Source organism: Gadus chalcogrammus, chromosome 16 (assembly GCF_026213295.1).
Source record: "Gadus chalcogrammus isolate NIFS_2021 chromosome 16, NIFS_Gcha_1.0, whole genome shotgun sequence".
In the NCBI taxonomy this organism is placed as follows: domain Eukaryota; kingdom Metazoa; phylum Chordata; class Actinopteri; order Gadiformes; family Gadidae; genus Gadus; species Gadus chalcogrammus.
The window spans coordinates 14,449,491-14,471,515 of record NC_079427.1 but is presented as its reverse complement, the minus strand read 5'-3'; the positions used below and the strand labels follow the sequence as shown (position 1 = coordinate 14,471,515).

General features: G+C 43.1%; 1 protein-coding gene across 8 annotated transcripts in view; it reads right to left on the bottom strand.

Moving 5' to 3' along the window:
- Positions 1-22,025, bottom strand: part of gramd1bb (GRAM domain containing 1Bb) — a 106,170-nt gene that overhangs the window by 52,735 nt on the left and 31,410 nt on the right. For 5 of the 8 annotated variants that reach the window (XM_056610382.1, XM_056610383.1, XM_056610385.1 and 2 more), the window contains exons 2-4: positions 17,278-18,524; positions 11,981-12,070; positions 8,584-8,610 (exon numbers count right to left, since the gene is read on the bottom strand). In XM_056610382.1, coding sequence (XP_056466357.1) covers positions 8,584-8,610; positions 11,981-12,070; positions 17,278-17,666 — 506 coding nt within the window. In that variant the 5' untranslated portion in view covers positions 17,667-18,524. Of the gene's footprint in view, positions 1-8,583; positions 8,611-9,195; positions 9,280-11,980; positions 12,071-17,277; positions 18,525-22,025 lie in introns of those variants that run through there. The other 3 variants (XM_056610388.1, XM_056610387.1, XM_056610390.1) reach the window with 3 other exon arrangements.

Below are 22,025 nucleotides of genomic sequence, written 5' to 3'. Positions count from 1 at the left end.
GAAGTAAGATAAAGACGCAGGCCTATGTGTGGACATATGGGAACGTTACCACTAACAAAAACATCGGTGGATAGCAATTTAACACTTTTGAAAAGGCACTGAAAGCCTTAAAGACGGCCCACGTCACTCCTAGTGACCACTCAGCCAACAGAATGCTGTTTACATTGGATTCATTCATGACAAGTGTGTGTCTCAATTCTGCAGAGATACAACAACAGACAACATTTCCCACACAAAAGCATACATTCTTGCAGTTAACTTTGATAACAAAACATTCAAATCACTAATATGTTAGAGGAAACTATAGTTCCGCCTTGTCTGTGTCAGTTCAGGTAAGCAACTTTGTTTAGAGCCTGATACTGACACTACTTAACAAGCAATTTGATGGCAATATCATGTGGGGAATTCTAATAGTTATGTTGTTTGTTCTATGAAGACAACCTAAGCCCCCCTCCCCCTCCTTCATCCTATTTAGTACGAAGTAGGGGAAATTGGCTGGAGATGATAGAGGCCCTGATGTCATGGCCTATTTTGTACAGCTCCCCCTTTTGGTGAATTAAGGTATGTGCAAACAATAATGAACCAATTCACAGAAATGATTTAGTATGAACGAGACAAAAAAGGGTTCTTTCATTGAGAAATTATTATAATTATAAATGTGAGATGAGAAAATCCCTAAAGCAATTACTTTGATATCGTTTTATATATCATATTTTTATTTAACTAGCTGAACTTACTATTGAAGTTAAGCCACCCCACAACAGACAAAGAAAATGAATACAAATAAATAAATAGATACAAATAAACCAAAGTTTAAGAAATAATAATAATGAAGAACTTTTATATCATTACAGATGAGTGACATTTAGTACTTCATACATTAATACAATCTGCCTCCTAAGGAGGTCAGTGGTAGTGTGTGTAATGTTTCTGCCATTCATGGACACCCTACCTTTGTGGTTTCCACAGTTTCTTCCACCTTCTTTGCTTGGCCTATCAGTGAAGGTAGAGAAAAGTAAGAGGTTTTCAGATTATACTTTTTTCAGAAAATCTTTCTGGAAATTTCTTTCTGGTTATTGAGGACCTGGATTGAAAATGATTTTAAATGATCTTAATGCTTGTAAAATATTGATCAGGTCTTGATTATGTGTTGAACCGTACAGAGTATCTCTAAACACGCATTTGTGTAATCGTAAGAAAAGAAAATGGATTGAATAAAATACAACTCATTTAGCAGAACAGCAACGTGAGTTGGGTGGAACGATACTATCAGTAACTCTCATCTCACCCTTTCAATAACCGTTACCTTACCAAAAGTAGGTACCAATTGAAAATAATTAATGTTAGTTTTTGGAGCGTACACTTGTCCGATTGCAATCCTGGTCGTTCTCATGGTTGTTTGGGCAGGTATAAAGAAATTGTGTTCTGCAAGGTTATAAATATGTGGGATAGACAGAGAGACAATAATAACAATACATTCAAATTAAAAGCGTCTTTCGGTCCCCAAGGACACAGTAAACAACGATAAGATAAGGGCTGAGAGCCCCTCTGAATGGTAGCTTTTGAGCTCTGCCTTGAATGTGGATGTGGATTCAGGGCTGCGGATGGAGTCAACAAGGGAGCTGCCCTTTTACTCCTAGTGCATTTGGAAACCAGTGAGTCAACATGGAGCACCCACGCTGCAAGCCACTGTGATTTTACCATTCATCCAAATCAATTCATGTTTTGTTCAGAGCATGACGGCGTATTCTGCGGTGTATGCTGAGTCATTGCCTCGCCACCGAGTGGGCAACACACTGAACTGTCTTGTATAGACTGCCACACAATATTGATCAAGATCATAAAGGGTTTTAGGTTTCATTGTGTGTGGGGAGACAAGGGAATATGCGTGGCATATTAACAAAGACATAACAACTAAGCCAATCAACCATACGCTTGCATGAACTGTACTCAGTCCTGTTGGTCGTTAGGGACTGAGGTCAGCTGACTCTTGACCCATAAATCAATAGAAATATATCTCACTAGGGCCTAGATATCGATGAGATCTTTTCACCGCTTCATTCAGAAAGTTTTTAAAACCCCACCCCCAAAGGAGGGTAATGTAAGAGACAAGGAAGCCTGGCAAATGAAGCAAGGTGTTAATACTAAACACTTCAGCAGAATTCAACCCTGTGCCGCAGCGGGCTGATCACGGAACAGTTGTGTCGTAAGGGTTTCATTTGATGGTGGTCTGTTCCCTCAACATATTGCCAGCACGACCCTGCGGGAGTGCACGGAAATACAATTGGTTGTAGAAGCAATTTCATGTAGCACTGCCCAGCAGAAAGCACCTGGTCAGCAGACTGGGCTTGGTGTGTTGGGGGTTTTATTTGACCTTAATGGGCACCAACATCTCCAAATGCAGATAATTATTGTTTTTATGGTTCTTATTATTATTAAGCTATCACTCAACTTACATAATGTTCTTTGCAATCTACATTTCGAGACATTATGCGATCAATTGGACCAGACTTTCTCAAGTTCTTTATCTTGCCTACCCACAGACCTTCACCGATCATCGCTTCACATTGACTGAGAATCACTTTAGTTCATAATGATTTGTAACGATAAGGGAAAAATCGGTGCATTACCTGGTCAAGCTAGGGATGTTTTTTTTCCTCTCTGAAGCATTTTGGCATGGGAGGGAAATACTGTGCATTTAATACTGTGCATCTAGCATACAGTTTAGCAGTTCAGACACCAAGTTATCGGACGGAAGTTTGAGCCATTATTGTTTTTGGTCTAAATTTAGTCACTAAGCCTTCACATGGCTCGTGTCCATTGTATCTTTCTTCTGACAGTCTGCAGGGAGGCAGATGTCCGCCCAGCACGACACCACGGCCCTATTCACTAACACTTTGAGCCAGAGTGTGAGTGCCAGTGATAGACAAACGGTTCAGAGTCTGGTTATTAATGAATCACCTTCAGTACGGGGGTTCAGCAACAGCTGCCATGAAACGTAAGTCATGTAACAATGACTCAGTTTTTCTCGCTGGAAGAAAATCTCATAATAGCTCACATTATTTGATTCATTTATGTAATAAGACCCCCACAGCCACCTTGAACAACACATGGATTAGGTTTTTAGGTGATGAGTAATTATGGTTAATGTGGCGGTGGGGTTTGTGGCATCTATACCATTGGTTTTCTGTCCTCTGTGCGAGCTGTGTGAAGAGCTGAAAGGGGGTCTGCATGGGGTCATCACAGTGACACACACACGGCTATTTTGGGGGTCCTAATTAGTCTGGTGTGCGTGGCTGTCAAGAGAACGAGGCAGAATAAACTAATTTTAAGCACTTCATGTGAAACAAGTGCTTTCATACACACACAATTTTCGTTGAATCTTGAACTAAACGTGATTAAATGTGCTACCTTTAGAAACTAATATGTTTGAATTTACAGTTAGAATTACATATATTTTTCATGATATTACAATACCATAAAAAGATATTAATGTTTTAATGATGCTGATATTTTAACTGTAGCTAAATGTGAATTATGAATTCTCCATAATGTGATTACTTTCAAAAGGAAAATGTGAAATTATGAAACGCCTCTTGAGACTAATGATTGGTACTCAGTGTAATAGTGAATCAACAAATGACAACTGCTCCGCAAGATAAAGTGCGTTTTCCAAGCTGCATTGCAAAAGTAGCTGTTAGCATAGAATTCGGCTAATTTTAAAAGGTTGACATAAAGACGCAATTTTTTTTAAATCCTCTGTTGAACTAAATCATCAATCCCACAGTTCATTACACTGCAGGACTAATGAAACTAGGCGGATCTGGAGCTGATAACACTTTGTGGAGTCATTAGTCCACCACCATCAGCCCTTAATTAAAAGGAGTGTGGAATAGTTTTGCAAGGGATGTCCCGGAATGGAATTCATCACATGGAGAGGGAATGGTAGGGCCGGCTTTGAGGCCCACCCCCACCACCGAGCACCCAGAGGGGTACAATAAATCCCACTAAATGACACCTAATGGACCTGGAGAGCACCCATCATCACACCTGAAGATTTAGGAGACATGCTAGCCAGCTTTAAAATCCGGTCTTCTGTGTATTTGTTGGTGTGCGTGTGAGCAATCGATTGTTTGTGTGGGTGAGATTTAATATTTGTGTGTGCGTGTGAATGTTTGTGTATGAGTGTGAGAGACATAGTGTGGCATTTCTGAAGCACATATTGATTTGTGCCAATGTCTTAAGAGTGTATGAGTGAATTAAGTTATGGTGGGGGTTTGTTTGAACTGCTGAAGACAGAAAAAGATAACTATATTAAGGATGTTATAGTTTATATTACATCCTTAGTACAGCCATTGTTGCAAGTACACTACCACCTATTGGCAAAAATGAATGAATTGACCCACCTCTGTAAATTGTTAAGCACCATTTGTCACCAGTGTCCAGAAAACGATTGAATAATAAACAAAATAGTTTGCTAATATATTAAATACTTATGAAATTTAACCGAAACATCTTGAAAAGGCTTTAAACACAACTACTTTAATTGTACTCTTCCTGTGTGCGTGCAGGAACAAAATGGATTACAATTTTCAAGCGTTATATTTGGTTGGATTTTAGCTCAGTGACTCAGTTGATATTGTTGATATTTTAAGGAATGAGGTCCTAAATGAAATGAGAGTGGGATGAGAGCAGACGTGGCTGTGGTAATAGAAATGCTCCTGACCTTAGACATAATCCTGGCCTCTCCTGCTGCTTTCATGGCCTCTCTTCAGTTCAGTCACATGCCCACTTTCTCTGTCCCCCGTCCAACGTGTTCCCCCATTGCCTTTATCATTGTCTCAGAAATACGTACACATCGTGCCTATCTGTGCAACCAAGCACCTCCAATATGAGTCAGCGACGTTGTGTGGCATCCCGGTCAACTCCAAGCGTGGACGGTTGTAACTGCTTGATTTAATGCCCGACGCTCACAAAACGTCCAAAAAAACAGAAAATCTAACCAGAAAATCTCCATATTTGCACCGGAAATCCCATATAAGTACAAAATTAATGTAAAATTAATTAATCCCGTTGTCAATCATCCATCCTGCACCTTATAAATCCCTTAAAGAGTGGTTATCCTGCACTCCCACATAGGGTCCGGAGGTTTCCGTTCAGGTGTGGGTCCACCCTCTCCTTTCCTCTCTCTCGGTCTGTTGTCGATGCTCACTTGGTGTGAGCACGGTGGGAGCAGCGATGCAAGTGATTTGATTGGTCGTCCGTGCCGCGCTACGTGTGTGTGTTTGTGTGTGTTTGTGTGTGGGGGGACTAGGACGGCCCCTTTCTCTTGGCTCTCTGTGAACAGCTTATCCTGACAGGGTGATCCTTTAGCGATCTTTCTCTTCTCTATTTTGCCTGTTTTATAATTTTTGTTTGTGTGTACTCTTCATCTCCCCTTCACAAACACACACACCAGCCTGAACCATTTGTGACCCAGATTCCCAACAGCGACAGGTTACGTCACCACCAAGGCCCTAACATATCTCTCTCTCTCTCTCTCTCTCTCTCTCTCTCTCTCTATCTCTCTCTCTCTCTCTCTCTAGTCTTCTCAATTATCTCTCTCTCCCTCTAGTTTAATGTTCCCTTGGTTTCGCTGAGCAGGCACTATACTGCTATACAGCCAAAAGGTCACACTGGTACTATTATTTAGTTAGGAGCGGGAGATGCTAACATACGCTCAGTGGGGCCATATTTGAAAGAAAGGTCATCATCTTATGAGGCGTTTAAAATAATGTTCAGCGTGGGATAGAAAGATAAAACTGTATCAGCCTGCAACTGCTGACAGCTGCTCAGGATTCAACTAGACAGGGGATAGGTTTGCATTGGTGATCACCTGGATGCACTCATACAAATTTATAATAATAATAATAACAATAATAATAATGATCCAAAATAATAATAATAATAATAATAATAATAACAATAAGTATTAGTTAGTAATAAGTATTATAATAATCATAATAATGGCATATAGTGAACTAAAATCTAATTTTTTTATTGTGAACTGGGTTAATAGTTAGAATTATGCAAACTTAATGGTCCACTAGTCAGACTTTATGTGTAAATGGTAATCATTACCCAACATTGCACAAGCATTGTCAGGAGTAAAATCAGTTAATGCTGACTTCCACTGATGGAAGGGCATGTCTCACACCACAGAGGAGCAGAGGTCAACCAGCCCAACAGCAGCTGAAGGAGGGTGAACTGAGGTGAAAGGAAGCACAATGAAGACCATTGTAAAATCGGGTTCAAAGCTCAAGCATCTGATGACTGGCTACTGCTCAAGATTTTGCAAGTAAACTCCAGCCAGACAAACTTCCACAGGTATACGTCTGCATGACGTCTGCGTGCCCCGCTACAGGAAGAGAGATCTGTATAGAGTGCAGAGCGCAGAGTATCCAGGAGCACTTGGACTTCAGCCACTTCAGCCAGCCGAGGAGCTGTTTGCATTCATTATTTACAGGTACCTTTCTAAAAAAATACAGGGGGATCGATCAGCCAAGGCAACTCACAAGGGTTTGGCAGTGAAGGAACGCAGAAGGGTACAAAACCGTGTGGTTTACACAGTGGTGGTTGGTTTACACAGAAAACCAAAACACCCACACACACACACACACACACACACACACACACACACACACACACACACACACACACACACACACACACACACACACACACACACACACACACACACACACACACACACACACACGTTTAGATATTGTGCTGTCAGTGCATCTTTACTCTTACTTAGTCTTTACCGGTAAATCACTACTGAATCATGCTGCAAAGAAAAAACTCACTATAACAGTTATGATATATGGTGGTAGTTCATGTTTACCGACCCATAATTCAAAGATAATTTGTGATCAGCACCCAAAACACGACCCATCCATAACCCTGTACGAAAAAAATTTCAGCAGATGGAAAATGGAGTGAATCGCAACATCAGCAAAGAGAACCAAATGCCCAGAATCGATCTATAGAGGAAAAAACTGTTACAGCATTAAGCATGATAAGAGGATAGAGAGAAAGTGTACTGGGAATCGAGCAAGGCATCGGTGTTGGCGGTGCCAAGAGTTGCATATTCATGTGTCTGTGTACTGTATGAGCCTTAATGTTTGTGGAGACGATTCAAAAGATTCATTGATTCCATCATATTTATGGTAACATAATGGCCACATGCAAAGAGGACAATGTGGACTGGTTGAAAAACTCAGTAAAGCCAAAGCAGACTCTGAGACTGAGAACTCAAGATACTTTGCACAGCTGATCATTAAAGTAATTTGTCTTACTAACGGACGTCTAACTTAAGTTACTATCCATTAAAGGATGGCTTTTAAAACATAGGGTCAAACCTACGGCAAACGGACCGATCCAATTATATAAGGGGAAGAGTATTTTTGCCGACGTATCTGTTTCCCTGCACCCCACTCTATTCATGCAGAACAGTTAGTCTATTCTGGAACCAGCATAGGAGTCAGCACCACTGCAAAAATGACTTGATTTGCAAGCCGAAAAAAATTATGACTCGTGATAATACTGCAGTCCACTTTATATTTCCCCATTTTCAATATTAACCAGCACAACATTTACATAAGCATCACACTAATAATATCACATCAGCCAACACACATCCATGGGGAAGCCACTACATACACACCATAATGTGGAATATGGGCCTGATTCCACACTATCTCTGTGGATATCATATCTCAGAACCAAGCTTCAAATACTGTTAAAATAAAAGACCTCTAACTAAAATACCATAGTTTACAACTATGGTATCTCTAAGAGAAGAGTGATAGAGGGCATAGAGAAAGAGCCATAGAAAGCACAACCATGTCATCTGAAATCTAGATCCAAACCCGTAAGCACCTCTTGTCTGAACAGTAAGCGCAGGAGCAGTATGAGGTTGAGGAGCGCGTCCTCAACACAACACTTCATCCATCAACACTCACTTACCTTCTGCAACTCAAGCCTCCAATTCCTCAACTCCACTGTATCGGATGTCTGAACAAACGTTTGTGTCTGAAGAAACTTTCTAGAAAGTAGCCGTCCCTTAGACCGGCTGTCGGCTTGCTAGACAGATAGATAACCACAAAAAAGTTGTCTGATTTTGGGCGACTCCGCCGAAACTAACCCCAACTCCCTGTTTGCAGGGCTGGTGTTGTGGCTGATGTTGTTTGTCCAATAAAAGCAAACAATGACATTCCATGGCTTGCAACTGTATTCATTGGCCTGGCCTCTGGCCTCGCTTAAAGCGTATAGTCGGACACCTCGGACGAGGGAAGCAAACAATAGCCGTGGGACTGTGTCACATGGCAGAGTGACACAGGGGGCGGCGCTGGGCCAGAGTGGGGTGATAGTAGGAGCAGCGATCTCACTATACAAATCTCTTTGCATCTCCCCTTCCACCACCACCACCACCCCCAAGCCCCCCACAGCACCACACCATATAGGACGATCGGGAAAAGACACACATAACAAACAACATATGCAGGAACGGCATGGGTCGGTGGAGGGAGAGGGACCTACCCGATCTTGTCGGCTGCACTGTCAGACCTGCGGGGGGAGAAGGAGAGCGTTGTTTAGCCAGGTGTACAGTGTCATCCACGTACATTCAATATTCATGTTGTCAGAGATGGATTCCAAGTGTAAAAGAAAACAGAAAAAGGCTCCAAGGCTCCCCCACCCCCTACGGCGGCAGAGGACTGGCCGTAGTGAAAGAATGACATCACAAAAAACAATGCGACAGCAAGGGCAGAGATGGACAGACACACACACACACACACACACACACACACACACACACACACACACACACACGCGCACACACACACACACACACACACACACACACACACACACACACACACACACACACACACACGCACACACACACACACACACACACACACAAACACACACACAGGGACAGCGGGACAGACAGACTGGCAAACAGACGGCTAACAGAGCAGCAGACAAACAGACAGAAGTACAGAGAAGACAGGTGGACCCAACAGACTGACATACAGGCGGGGGAGCCAAATAACACGCCGCCAGACAGACAGAGAGACAGACAGACAGACAGACAGACAGACAGACAGACAGACAGACAGACAGCGCCTAGCCGGTGGATGTGTTTACCTGCAGAGGAGACATGACATTCCGTGCCCTCTATAGCCGGGGGCTACGTAGCGCTGCTCCCCCCCGCCGCGCACGCTAGCAGATAGCACCGGAGCAGCCACCAGAGTAGCAGCCAGAAATCCCATAGGTTTACAATAATGTGTTCCCCCTACGCCAAGCCCAGGAGAAAGAGATACAGAGTGTGAGGGAACGAGAGAGAGAGAAGGGAGGGGGGCTGGGGGGGAGTAAGGGAGAGGGGAGGGGAGAACAGAGTGAATGGTGTAAGAGAAAGGAAAAGGGAGAGAAAGTGGCCGACTGCAAGCCAGCGCAGGATGAGAGGAACCGGTATAGGAATAGTGGAGGTAGAGAAGGCAGCAGGCGGAGACAGCTGGCTTAGTCTGGGGGATGTCTGTGTGTGTGTGTGTGAGTTTGTGTGTGCGTGAGTTTGTGTGTGTGCGTGAGTTTGTGTGTGTGTGTGTGTGTGTGTGTGTGTGTGTGTGTGTGTGTGTGTGTGTGTGTGTGTGTGTGTGTGTGTGTGTGTGTGAGTTTGTGTGTGTGTCTGTGTGTGTGTGTGTGTGTGTGTGTGTGTGTGTGTGTGTGTGTGTGTGTGTGTGTGTGTGTGTGCGCGCAACATTTAATAGATGTCCTATACGTTGCAGAATTGCAATTGTTGTTTTTTGAGAAAGAAACTGTTAGGGAGGAAATATCTTTCATCCCTACGCAACAAGATTTCCATCTCTCATGTACACCATTTGCTACATATATATTCTATAACACAGCGACAACCCAACAAACAAACTTTCAAACAGCTTTCCACAATTCCCAAACGACATGTTTATTTGTGCTCTCATTCGGGTGGAGGGTTAGCTCCTCAGTTTGACAAAGACATTTCCAATCGCAAAACATTGTAGTTGTTGTTGAGACAGCTCGGCCGTTTCTAAAGAAATATCACTCGCTGACGCTGCAAGACGGACGCCGGAAAGGAAACGCAACCAGTGGCTATTCCTGTGTTGAATGCCAACGCCTCGCAGCAGAGTCCATCCCGTAAGCTGCACAATGTACCACTCGGGAGGACACAGTAAAGGTAGCGAAAGGATACAACAGTGCATTGTTAAACAGCGTACGTGTGGTGTTTGCTGGCCTCCAGCGGGCCAGTGTGGTGATTAAGGCCACGGAGCAGCCGTGATGCAGGTAGGAAGGGCTGCTTACTGCAGCGCCTCTGTGTCTCCTGAGGGTTAGCGGCCCAGACGCCACGCTTCCCTCTGACTGCACTGCGTCTTTATCTCTCTCTCTCTCTCTCTCTCTCTCTCTCTCTCTCTCTCTCTCAGCCTCTCTCGCTCTCTCTCTCTCAAGATATATGAGTCCAACACTATGTGTGCTACTCCATGCACACAAGACCAACCACACACACACACACACACACACACACACACACACACACACACACACACACAACACACACACACACACACACACAAACACACACACACACACACACACACACACACACGACACGCACACACACTGAATTAGTGAGCCCCAATAATGGTCTAATAATATATATCCCGTGAAGAGACAGTAATATATCATATCATATCAATATATCACAGTAGTAGCGCCTGCATCAGCAGCAGAATATTATGTAACTTTGAGGGAAACAACACATAGTAGTCCATGGTTCATCCACAATTACAGTCAGGACAACATAGGACCATAGGTTAATAATGTCCCACACTATTAAAAGAATAATGCTGGGTTAATGCGAGCCGTGCTCACATTTCAATTCTGCTTCATGGTTTTCCTTCTCCTGGCCTCTTTTCCACAATGTCTTAGATCAAACACTTCAATCCTCTACTCAGCACACCCCTCCCATTGAAAATGTTAATTACAGGCCAATTAGTAACCCAAAACTTTACCAACAGACAAAAACACACAAAATCCAGCAAATGATCAATTCATAACCAAACAATCCGCCGAGACCACAAAACAACAATTGGCAGAGAACAACGATTTTATCTCATTTATAAGAATCGTTTTATTGACTCTAATGCAACAATTTGGGCAGTATCATCGAACTGTAGTCGTGACAATAGCAATGAAGAGGAACTGCCCTCTGGTGGACAAGGCAGGTAACTGGATAGAACACAAAGGTATATTGTAATAACTGTTTCATACAAGTATTGTTGGCCCATTTTTATAATGAGTAAGTTAGCTATTCCTATATTACATGTAAATTATCTCGAGGGAACGATACATCTCTAAACACCCAATGTACTGAACGACATAAGGAAGGGGAAAGGCAAAGAAGGAAGGAAGGTATCGTGCGTACGGTCTCACAGTGTTTTCGACGCTCCACATGAGCCCTGGTGGGGTGATTAAGGCAGCTGGATAGACCTGCTTACTGCAGTCTTTTTGTGTCCCCTGAGGGGTCAGCCAAGACGTCACACACACGCACGCACACGCACGCACACACACACACACCACACACACACACACACACACACACACACACACACACACACACACACACACACACACACACACTAATATATTTTCACACACGCAAACAAAATTACAAGGGATCTGAGTTTGGCTCCAGCAGGGCCAAAGCACAATCCTGCACGAGTAACATCAAACACACATTTTTCGCACATTAACAACTTTCTTCCAGACACATTTTTGGCCACAACCACAGAGGTGAGGATGCCGCTCTCAAGTGGACAGTGCTAGTTTCAGCACACTCACACGGACAAAATATATGACAGTCATAAAAAGACATCAAGAAATCATTCTCGGGCGACCTCACCTCTCCACTCGGATTAAGGGGGTCAGGAAGCGATTGGAGTCATCCTCATGGCTGCTCTGCTGGCTGCTCTGCTGGCTGCTCGGCTGGCTGCTGCAAGGGATCATGGCAGAATGGGACGAAGGACAGTTATAGCAACCATTCACTGACACATATTCACAAGGTTGTGCTCGCTGCCTGCATCATCACTCCATGTACGGTATATATTACAGGATTCCAACACACAAGTTAAAAGGACTTTGTACATTTCACTTTGTGATTGGTCGGCACCTTTTTGGAACACGAGTATCTCAAAGGAAGTAAGTTGCAAAAAAAGTGGCTTGGATTTTTCCGCTTGTGTTATCAGCGTGTGCACACATCATGGGGAGAGAAGGAGAAAGAGCAAGAGAGCGAGAGAGAGAGATAGATAAATGCAAGGAGTGAGACCTTAACTCATAACGTCTGTTATTGTTCTATTATTCTAAATGGTGGCATGTGAACGTTTGACGGTGACAAGAAACACAAAACCATCTTGTTTAGAGACTTAGTGTGATCTATAAATATTTTATCAAGGCAGAAAAACAGCTTTTGGAAAGCATATAATACACCATGGTCATTTAATACCTTTAAGGCCAGGCCCTAGTCGTGACGGAGAACCTGACCTTGATTAATCGGAACATACGTCTGTTAAGCCTGGAAACACGACTTGGCTTGCTAAACGTATCTTGCTCCTACCCAATACAGTAGAATGCTTTGGTGGTACAGGGTCATTTTTCAATTTGTTCTCAAGCCAAGTCAGGTCCTTTTTTATTTGTTTAGCTCTTAATCACAGTCAAAGTCTCAGAGGAGTTTATAGGCCATATTTTACCAAGTCCTGTAAAACATTTAACTAGTGACTGCTATGACTACTATCTGGACTTCCTCTAACAATTTCACACACAATTCCACAAACACTGGAATAAATAAATAATAAACTAAGTAAACCCAATTCCCCCATCTTCAGGTGATAAAACCATCTGATAAAACAACTTGATGCAAATAAAACACCAAGCTAACCCTTTGAAGTATGAATGTGAGGCAGCAGGTTAATAGTGCAGTGTTATTCTAAGAACACTAGAGGGGGCTATAGCAACTCATTTTCACCATGGCAGCAGGGACTAGAACACAGCTGCGAGTGAGAAACAATAACAAACAAAAAGGTCACCAGGGATAGAATGCCTTATGTGCAAAACAGACATTCAACGTCAAAGCCTTCCACCTTCATGGTTTATTAATAGGACTTTCTTATTTCTCTTACTGTAATACAATCCCAGACACATCTGAAGGATGGATAAAATAACATAAAGATGGAACTGCTATTTTTTTTACCACACTGTGACATTTAGAAAAGAAAAAGGCCCCTGCTGGAAATGTCGCCATTAATTCACTTCTGAGTCTGGGACCAGAAGCCTTTCATCTGATTTCCAGAAACCTTTATTCTACCAGACAAAGAGCCTGTGGTAGGAGTGGACATCGGAAATAAGGAAATTGCTGAGAAGTCTTTTGGTATTACTGTGAATACATTGAAATGTTGCAGTACTAGTAATATTATGTACATTTCTCTGCCATTCCACACACAATTATTTGGGAGTGAACTCTACATGTGTAAACATTATATAAATAGGTTCAAGTTAACTTTTTTAGACATAAAAGACATAAAAGAAACCTTGGCAAACCTTGCCAATATATGGTCAATAGATGTCTTAGCAGTCCAGAAGTCTTAATCCATAGTCAGGGATTTGTAAAACCTACTTTCACAAGGACCTCAGCTGCAACAGATCCCACTCGGAACTGTAACTGTAATGCAAATGCATTACAGACAGACAAGCTAACATATACCTGACATTAAGGATGACCAAAAGGTTTAGATTGCATTTAAGATATTTTTGTTGATTCACAGTTCTGCCCGAGCAATGGAGCAGGATTCTGCAACTAAAATCTATTTTGTCTGGCTACGCTGTCGCTATGTGTGGAGAGAAATCAGAGTATACCTCTATTGATTGGTGAGTTCAACACACTGAAAAAGGAGACAAATAGAAGACAGGGATAAACTGTACACAATTAAGCATTTTTCCCATAGTGGTGTTCATTTGAAAGCAGAGAACTGTGCTTTAACACCTCAATTATGCACCTTAAACGTTTTTTCCAGATTAAAGCAAGTTTTTCACAGATCAATGATAATTAAAACAACACAGAGTTGATCCTTCTCATTTTCCATTTGATTTGTCTGACATCACAACAAATTAAAGCTGCTCTCACCACAAGGCCATCAGCTAAATAATCCACATCTCCGCTCAGATGATTTAATAATGTATCCTAGAGCGGACACCAGGACTGGTGACTGAGGCATCGTGAAGCTATACATGGCAATCTAACCTCCACTCCCAATTACAGGTGTGAATGCGCATTTTCTAATGCTTGAGAACAACGGTCAAGTAACGGAGAATATAACTCCAGCACCACTTCTCTTTTACAAGAACAGCGTTCTTTTCTATTATAAGAATTCTACTCATAAGGTGACACGCGGCGTGAGACTATTTGCGTACCGGTCGCGTTGATAACCTTTTGATAAACAGAAAAACTTTTATTACGTGAACACACCAAAGGCTGGCCTGTTCACAAATTACTTGTTTTTAGTTAGGAATCACTATTGAAGCATGATTAATAGATACAAAAAGATCAGCTGCATTACCACCACAACTTTATTATGGAGGCAGGATAGTCTATTGGGTTTAGCTGTCTGAATGCCAGCCAAAAGGTTCACACCCCAAAGTCCACATAAAAAGTTTTAGGCATCCCAAGGCAAGATGCCTAACAGCGAACTGTGCATGCATCTGGATATAAGTAGTACTAAATATAATTTACTGTAAATAAATATAAGAAATAAAATAATATAAATCTAAATATGATTTCTAGTTGTCTTTATGTATGTTCATACTGCACATAATAATTGCTCATACAACATTCTTAATCCATCTTTTTTTTACTCAGTGTATTAGTTTACAGAATGGCCATGGATGTGTCTCAAACTGAATCAGGGAACCCTTGAGATGTTTCCCCTTCAGAAATGGTCCTCGTCTTATCGGTCATGCAAACAGCCTGTTTCACCATGCCTTCCCCACATACTCTGCACTATCTACGAAAACAAGCCCACCAGTTGCTACAAACGTTAGCTGCGACCTCAGTGACCGACTTTGCTAATGATTTCGAACATTCAACCATAGAAGATCTAAAAAAATCATGAGATGAATCTGGACCATGTAGCAACGACACATATCCCTACCTCAGATATCTGCTTCATGGTTATGGTAAGTGCTACTTACAGCAGGGCAGATAGCCCTCTTGGTGAAGTCCCCATTGTTCCTATCCAATCCTGTGTGATGGCAGCAACGTTCAACTACTCATTCCCAGGTCATGTTTGCACATTGACCGGCAAATAAGAAGGTAATGTCCAGTCAGGGTTTTTTAAGACCAAAAGTGGCTGCTCGGATAATCTTCCACACAGCATGAAGCATTACAATCAATAGCAATGCCCTAGCACCTATGGTGTTTGACAGGAGCAGTAACAAGGAAATACACTGAATTCCATTTATTGTGTGCCAGTCAATTATTCACAAAATAAGTTTTGGTTTAACTTTCATGCTTAACGATGCAGCTGTATTTCAACTGAGTTTACTGTACCTCTTCTGGTCCTTTGTTTACTGTAACGATAGAGTTTACATTACCGTACCAAGTGCACGTTTCTCCATAGACAAGGCCCACACCCTCCCAAAAGTGCTGTATACTCTAAGTCATGAGGCATTATAAAGAGATGATGGTTAATGGTTGTATATAAAAAAATATTATATCTTATGATATGTCTTTTTCATTCGGTTTTACAATGTCTTTTGTGCAGCACATCAGCCTACGTGCCTGTAGCCTGGTTTGCAGAAACTGTATCAAGCTGGCTCAATAATGAATGAATTTCAAAAAGATCTCATTCTGTCATCATTGGTCTATTTGACACCAAACTACAATCAGACTTTAGGTAAAAACAACACTAGATACAATAACCGGTTATCCTTTGATGTATTGTACGTGCAAATGCCAATTAATAGCACACACCCTCATGCATGAAATACACCTTGAATAAGGAGAATACATTAATCTGCAAGGTTAGTATCATATATTATGTATATATTGAAACCTACTTGTTTCATTGCGAGGTCGACTTGTTCAGTTTGTTATGGTTATAGGGAACTTACTTGCATTCCTACTTCAGATAACTTATTCCCATGTAGTATTGAATCTAAGCTTCCTTTTCTTTTCATATAAATCAGCCAAATTATAAGAAAGAGTGTGGCTAATTAAGCTGCCTAATATTCGCCCTCGGGAACGGTATTCTGTCACCGTGGCTTTGCTGAAGTGGATTATTATTCAGTGTTTTACACTTTACACTGACGAGGTTAAACGCGGTAGTCTCACTCTCAAGACAGAAAATGCATTGTATTTTCAGAGAAGCCACGGTTGAGATTTCTGGTAGGGGCCTTCTCTTCGCTAACAAGAGCCAACGGGTCTCCCAAGACATCAAAAACACATGTTGAATTAAAAAAGTCCTTGTATAGGCTGTGGGGATGCCATGTTGTTCAAAAGAGATGGCAAAAGAGAAACTAAAAGTGCAAAGAAGCGTCATTCAGTAAGCAGTGTTGTTGAATAACTAGGCTGCACTGTGGTGAGAAAAGCGGTATTAACGTGGGCCTCATATAGGTCGCACCAGTGGAAACTCTGCATGGTTGACTGAACCGCAACGGCTAAGATCACAAGCAGTTGGATCTCAACTTTAGACCCTCACTCAAATGGAGCGCTCAAGTGGGACAGGGGGACGATCACTCATTGTGATCCTGCCAAAAACTGACAACATTGACATATGATCAACCACACGGCGACCAAATGTGTCAACTTTTAATAATCTCACATTGTTTCCCCGAAACAAGTTTTGACAAGAACATAATGACATTATAGGGTGTAAAACCATTATGCTTCCTGCAAAAGGGCAGATAAATACGTTTCTTTGAATAAAGATGATACATTTCTTGCAAGTGGATCAAAACATAATGACCTGTATTCTCTGGACCTGTAGCATTACAAACCAATCAGCCAGATAACAAAGGAGTGGAGGAAACACAGGCAACAGCATGGACCTGCCGGGGACAAAAAAGGAGCGGGAAGGTGGGAGGATGAGATTGTATGGGAGTATGGGAGGTTAGAGGATGAGAAGGGCGGCGATGGTTTCCCTTACCAACCTGCTCTCACTGCCTTGCTCCTTTTTCTCCCTGACCTTCAGCCACTTCCTCAACAGGAAGCGCTTGCGTCGTGGCGAGGCGCTCGGCGTGGAGCAGTTGGACCAGGTGGAGAGCGCGTCCTCGTCGCTGGACGGGGTGATCTCGATGGAGGGCAGCTGCAGGTACTCCTTGGAGCCCGAGCGCGAGCGCACAGGCGGGCGGGCGTTCTCCCGCTCGCTGGGCACATTCCTCATGCGCCGCATCTTGAAGCGCTTGCGCCGCAGCGTTGGCGTGGACGAGCAGGACTTCACCGAACAGTCCGACGCCAAGTGGTTCCCCCAGTCCGAATACTCCGGCCCGTCCTTTGGCACGCTCACCTGGAGAGACGGCGGCCGCAGCCTCTCACCCATGATGCTGGATTGGTTGTTTCCCACCCCCGATCCTAGGCCGAAAGCTTTGTCGTAAAAAAGCGAGAAAAGCGGTCCAACGGAGGTCTGGAGAGGATTTGTTGTGGTACAAAGTGAGATTGTCAATAGTCGTTGAGCAACCTCTACTGCAGTCCCATCAGCTCCCCTGTTTTTTTTTTTTGCAATTGCAAAGTTGAGCAAAAGTTGCAAAGATGAGCTCACTCTCTGTCTCCCTCGCTCTCTAGAATCGTTGGCCGGGAAACAACCCCCGACGTGTTGTAGCCTGGACACACTCCGGGACAGTGCTTGGTTTCCTCTGCTCAACGATGAGGTTTATGGAGATATCCGTTTGTCCGAGCGGGTTGGCAGACGCCGAGCGGTGGCATTCAAGCTGGTCTGTCAGGCTGGAGAGGAGAGTGCTGGATTAGATAACAAAGGGGGCTTCTGTTGTGGGAGAGGTGGATGAAAGATGCATAAGGTCTGTCAGGGACCGTAACACGACCCCACTGTGGGCTCTCCCTGGGGACCGGCAGGCAAAGTTACACATATGCTTTCAGGGACATTCTCCACGCTACGGACCGAGACACAGCTCTGACGGCCACCCGATTGGCTAGCTACTGTTGGCGAATGCTAAAGGTGAAGGCATCAAGGGGGTCTGCTCTTGAAGGTTAACCGGTCAAACAAAAGGCAGCAGGTTTAAGAGACAGCTCTTGGCTTTGTTGTGTTTAACCCGTAGCTCCAGCCCCTGATGGAGCTCTTGGTTGCTTCCTACTCGTGTGTAGGAGATAGAGGTACTGCACGCAGAGGAGGATGGCGATCCGATGGCTTGCTGGTTTGCTGCTGTCGCCACACAGTTAGTTCCTAAAGGTTAAAGGGGAGTTGAGAGGACGCTCGGTATAGGCAAGACTGAGTATGACAATGTGAAGAATACACAGAGAAACACCCACAGCAACAAACAGATGCACAAAACCACACACAGCAACAAGCAGACACGCAAGCAGGCATAAACATGCGTATGCTGTCACCACGAGACCACAAAACAAGCCATCAGGTGTTGGAAAAGATTGGATGCAAACAGACACACGCATGCACGTGCACTTCCTGTAACTGTCATGGAGGGCTATAAACAAATGACATTAACTTGTCTTCACACAACGTACCCAGATTCTCTAGTCAAGCCACCGGGACTACACCGTCTTGAGCCACCACCACAATGCACCAGGGGGAATGTCAGTGAGAACCGCTTGACACCGTTAGTGTACATCGCACCTTCCGATGCATATGACACAAAGTGCCAAGAACCAGACCTATCGATTACTTGCTGATCAAACCTATCGAATCATAATGGATAGTTATCAAATTACAAATGACATGAAGGTTGTGGTAACACTGTTTTTTTGGGAGGCAGCCAGGATATTGTCTCAGCTTTTAACCTTGGCTGAGGAGACGCATATGCTACCAGCCACCTGCTCTACGCCTTAATTATGCACCCGCTGCACAGTATGCAGCGGGCTCACCCACAGCACTGTTGCAGGAGAAGTATTACTGTAATTATGGCTTTCTTGCTGGCAGGAAGAAAGGAGAAAAAAAAAATGTGGGTGCTAGGGTACTACTCACCAAACCGGGAGCTGCCAAGCATTAGGGCAGATGTCAAAACATAAAAGACACACTGATCAAGCCAAGAGTCAACACCACCATCTGTCTGCTTCTCCATTCAAGCATCTTGAATTTCTATATACTGTGGACTAACGAGCCATTGTACAGCATTATATTGAACGCTGCTAAACATATAGAATAGTTATTAGCTTTTGGCGTAAAAAAAATACATATGTCAAAATAACGTTTCAAAAATGTTTAATGGTTGATCAATCAGTAGTTAGCTATATTTAAAAAATAGAGGTGGGAGTGTGATTTTGGAAAAGTGAATCATAAATACTTAAGCAAATGAACTCAGTGCAGAGCAAACTACTCTACTCTACTGTCTGTTTAAACACTCTTATCAGAGTACCGTAGAGAGCCTAATCTTTTTTGGATTGATGACCCTTAACCTATGAACAAATATTTGACCAATGCTACTGTTAAAAGAGCAAAAAACTATGCCTGTTTAATGATGGGAACAGCCCTAGACAAAATCATGTCTTAGATTACAGATAGCTGCCAGAATATGCCAATAAAGAATATGGCAATAAACAGCATAAAGACACGTCAAATAAGTGTAAAATGTAAACCATGTACTAAAAAGCCAAATGTTACAATGCTTTTTTTCTTACAATTCAACTTGTATTTTTATGACTTCACCTCGCACCACAAAGTTGTAACAAGGTGGAATGTAAGGTAGACATTTTCTCTAGTAAAATTGTTCAAGCACAGAGAAAGTTCAATTTACGTTCAGACATAATACTGCATTTATGCAGAATTAGGCAGGTCCCAATGCTATCTCGCAGGAATTAACCACAGCATTTAACCTGGAGCAGGAGGGTGTGGGTCAGACGACACCATGCATTAAATATGAAAACACAGCTACACACGGGCCACAGGAGAAGCCTGAGGACGGTGAGGTGTTGGCTCAGGTGACTGGGAGACTGCACATGTTGTTGGAAGCACGTCAGGTGACTGGGAGTCTGCACATGGTGTTGGAAGCACGTCAGGTGGGACTCTGGACAGAATGGTGGAAGGGGAAGCTGTACCCAGACGCATGACTACATTGCCGGCTATTAACATCTTTGGATAATGAGTGATAATGTTTTGTGTGAGGAACCTGTAAAGACCTATAACAATGATGCATTAGTGCCAATCTCTAAAATGTTCACACAACTAATGTTTATGAAGTCACTATCGCCGAATGAGGTCTCACCATGTGGATTGAGCCTATGGCCCACTGAAGAAAGCGCTTGCATTTGCAATGTTATGAATGTTACGAACTGGATGACAGTGGCAACACTGTTTGCGATCTCCCTGCTGACCACCCAAGGGGTCACCAAAGCAAAAGGAATACAAAATCGTAGAGGGTTCCACTGTGTGGTAAGCGACATGAGGACAAAAAACAAAACTAAAAGCCCTCGATGGCGACTCTTGGATTAAAAGTACAGTGTACAGCTGTTTGGGACCTGGTGATCTGCTGACTCTCGGCCGCTTGGACTTGGCCCTGTGAACATCAGTGGAGTGGACAGACGGACCCACCATGGAGCCCCTTTGCTGTTACAGCTGAGACACACGGAGCTCCATCTCTGGGGCGGTTCACGGCACCGTCACATCCCTCATTTTCCACGACCATACAGGGTTCCAATCCCGTCTTGCTTTGGCGTCTCTCTTCTAAGCTCTGTGTGTCCTTGCCAGTGTTGTTGAGTGATGATAAGCCAAGTGCTAATGAGAATTTGATTACAGCAGCTATGTTTTGATGGAAGGGCACATAGGTGGCACTCTACTAAGCAGTATACTGTATGTCAAAATAACAAAAACAACCGAGATAGAATGCTTTAACAAGTGACAAGTGACCTTTGTATGACCCTGGAAGTGACGCAACAAAAAGGAAATATCTTTTGTATGTTATTTAAAACATATAAGTAAGAAGAAAAACCTTACCACACAGAGCTAGTGATCACAGCACACCAGATCCTTAGATAAGGAATCCTCCTTATATCTTTATTTACGCCTAATCTTGTTATTGGTTACACCACTTTATTTTCTAAATCATACCTCATGGCGTGGAGCAGTTGGACCAGGTGGAGAACAAGAGGAGTGTGATGTAGATGTGCCCATTTTAGCTGGTGGACAAAATATCTCTGTCGATAGACCAAGATGGCCACATAAACCCAGCTCATAACAGCCCATAACTTTTCCATTTCCTGTGCTAATCTGCATCTCGACAGGCCCCCTCTGGCAAGGATGGACAGTGAAACAACCACAGATGTCTTCAACACAGTAACTGTAATGTTTACAAACTAGCAGAGGACACTTTTCTACTTTAATTTGAAGGAAAAATAAATTAAATCTCGCCAGTTGAATTATGAGCACCTAACCTCGCAATTCAGAAATATTTAGTTTCATGAATGGGGAATGATAGCATTTTGGGCCCTGTGAAGAGGGCTCCTCACCTCCTGTCTGCATAGCTTACGTAAGCGTGCCGTGGACACTTCAGCGCCAGGGGGACGTCGGACTCAGAGTTGGCAGACGGAGCATATTTCTGAAGAGATGGGAGCTCTCCATTTGGTTCATTATTCAACTTGTAGAGGGTTTCTGGGCTGATCAAGGCTCAAGCCCCTCATCTCTTATTTATATCCTGCCTTCCAAAATAAACCATGTAACAGTAGTATAACAAGAGGCGGGTCCCTGGCATGGGATATTACTAAATCTGGAGCAATA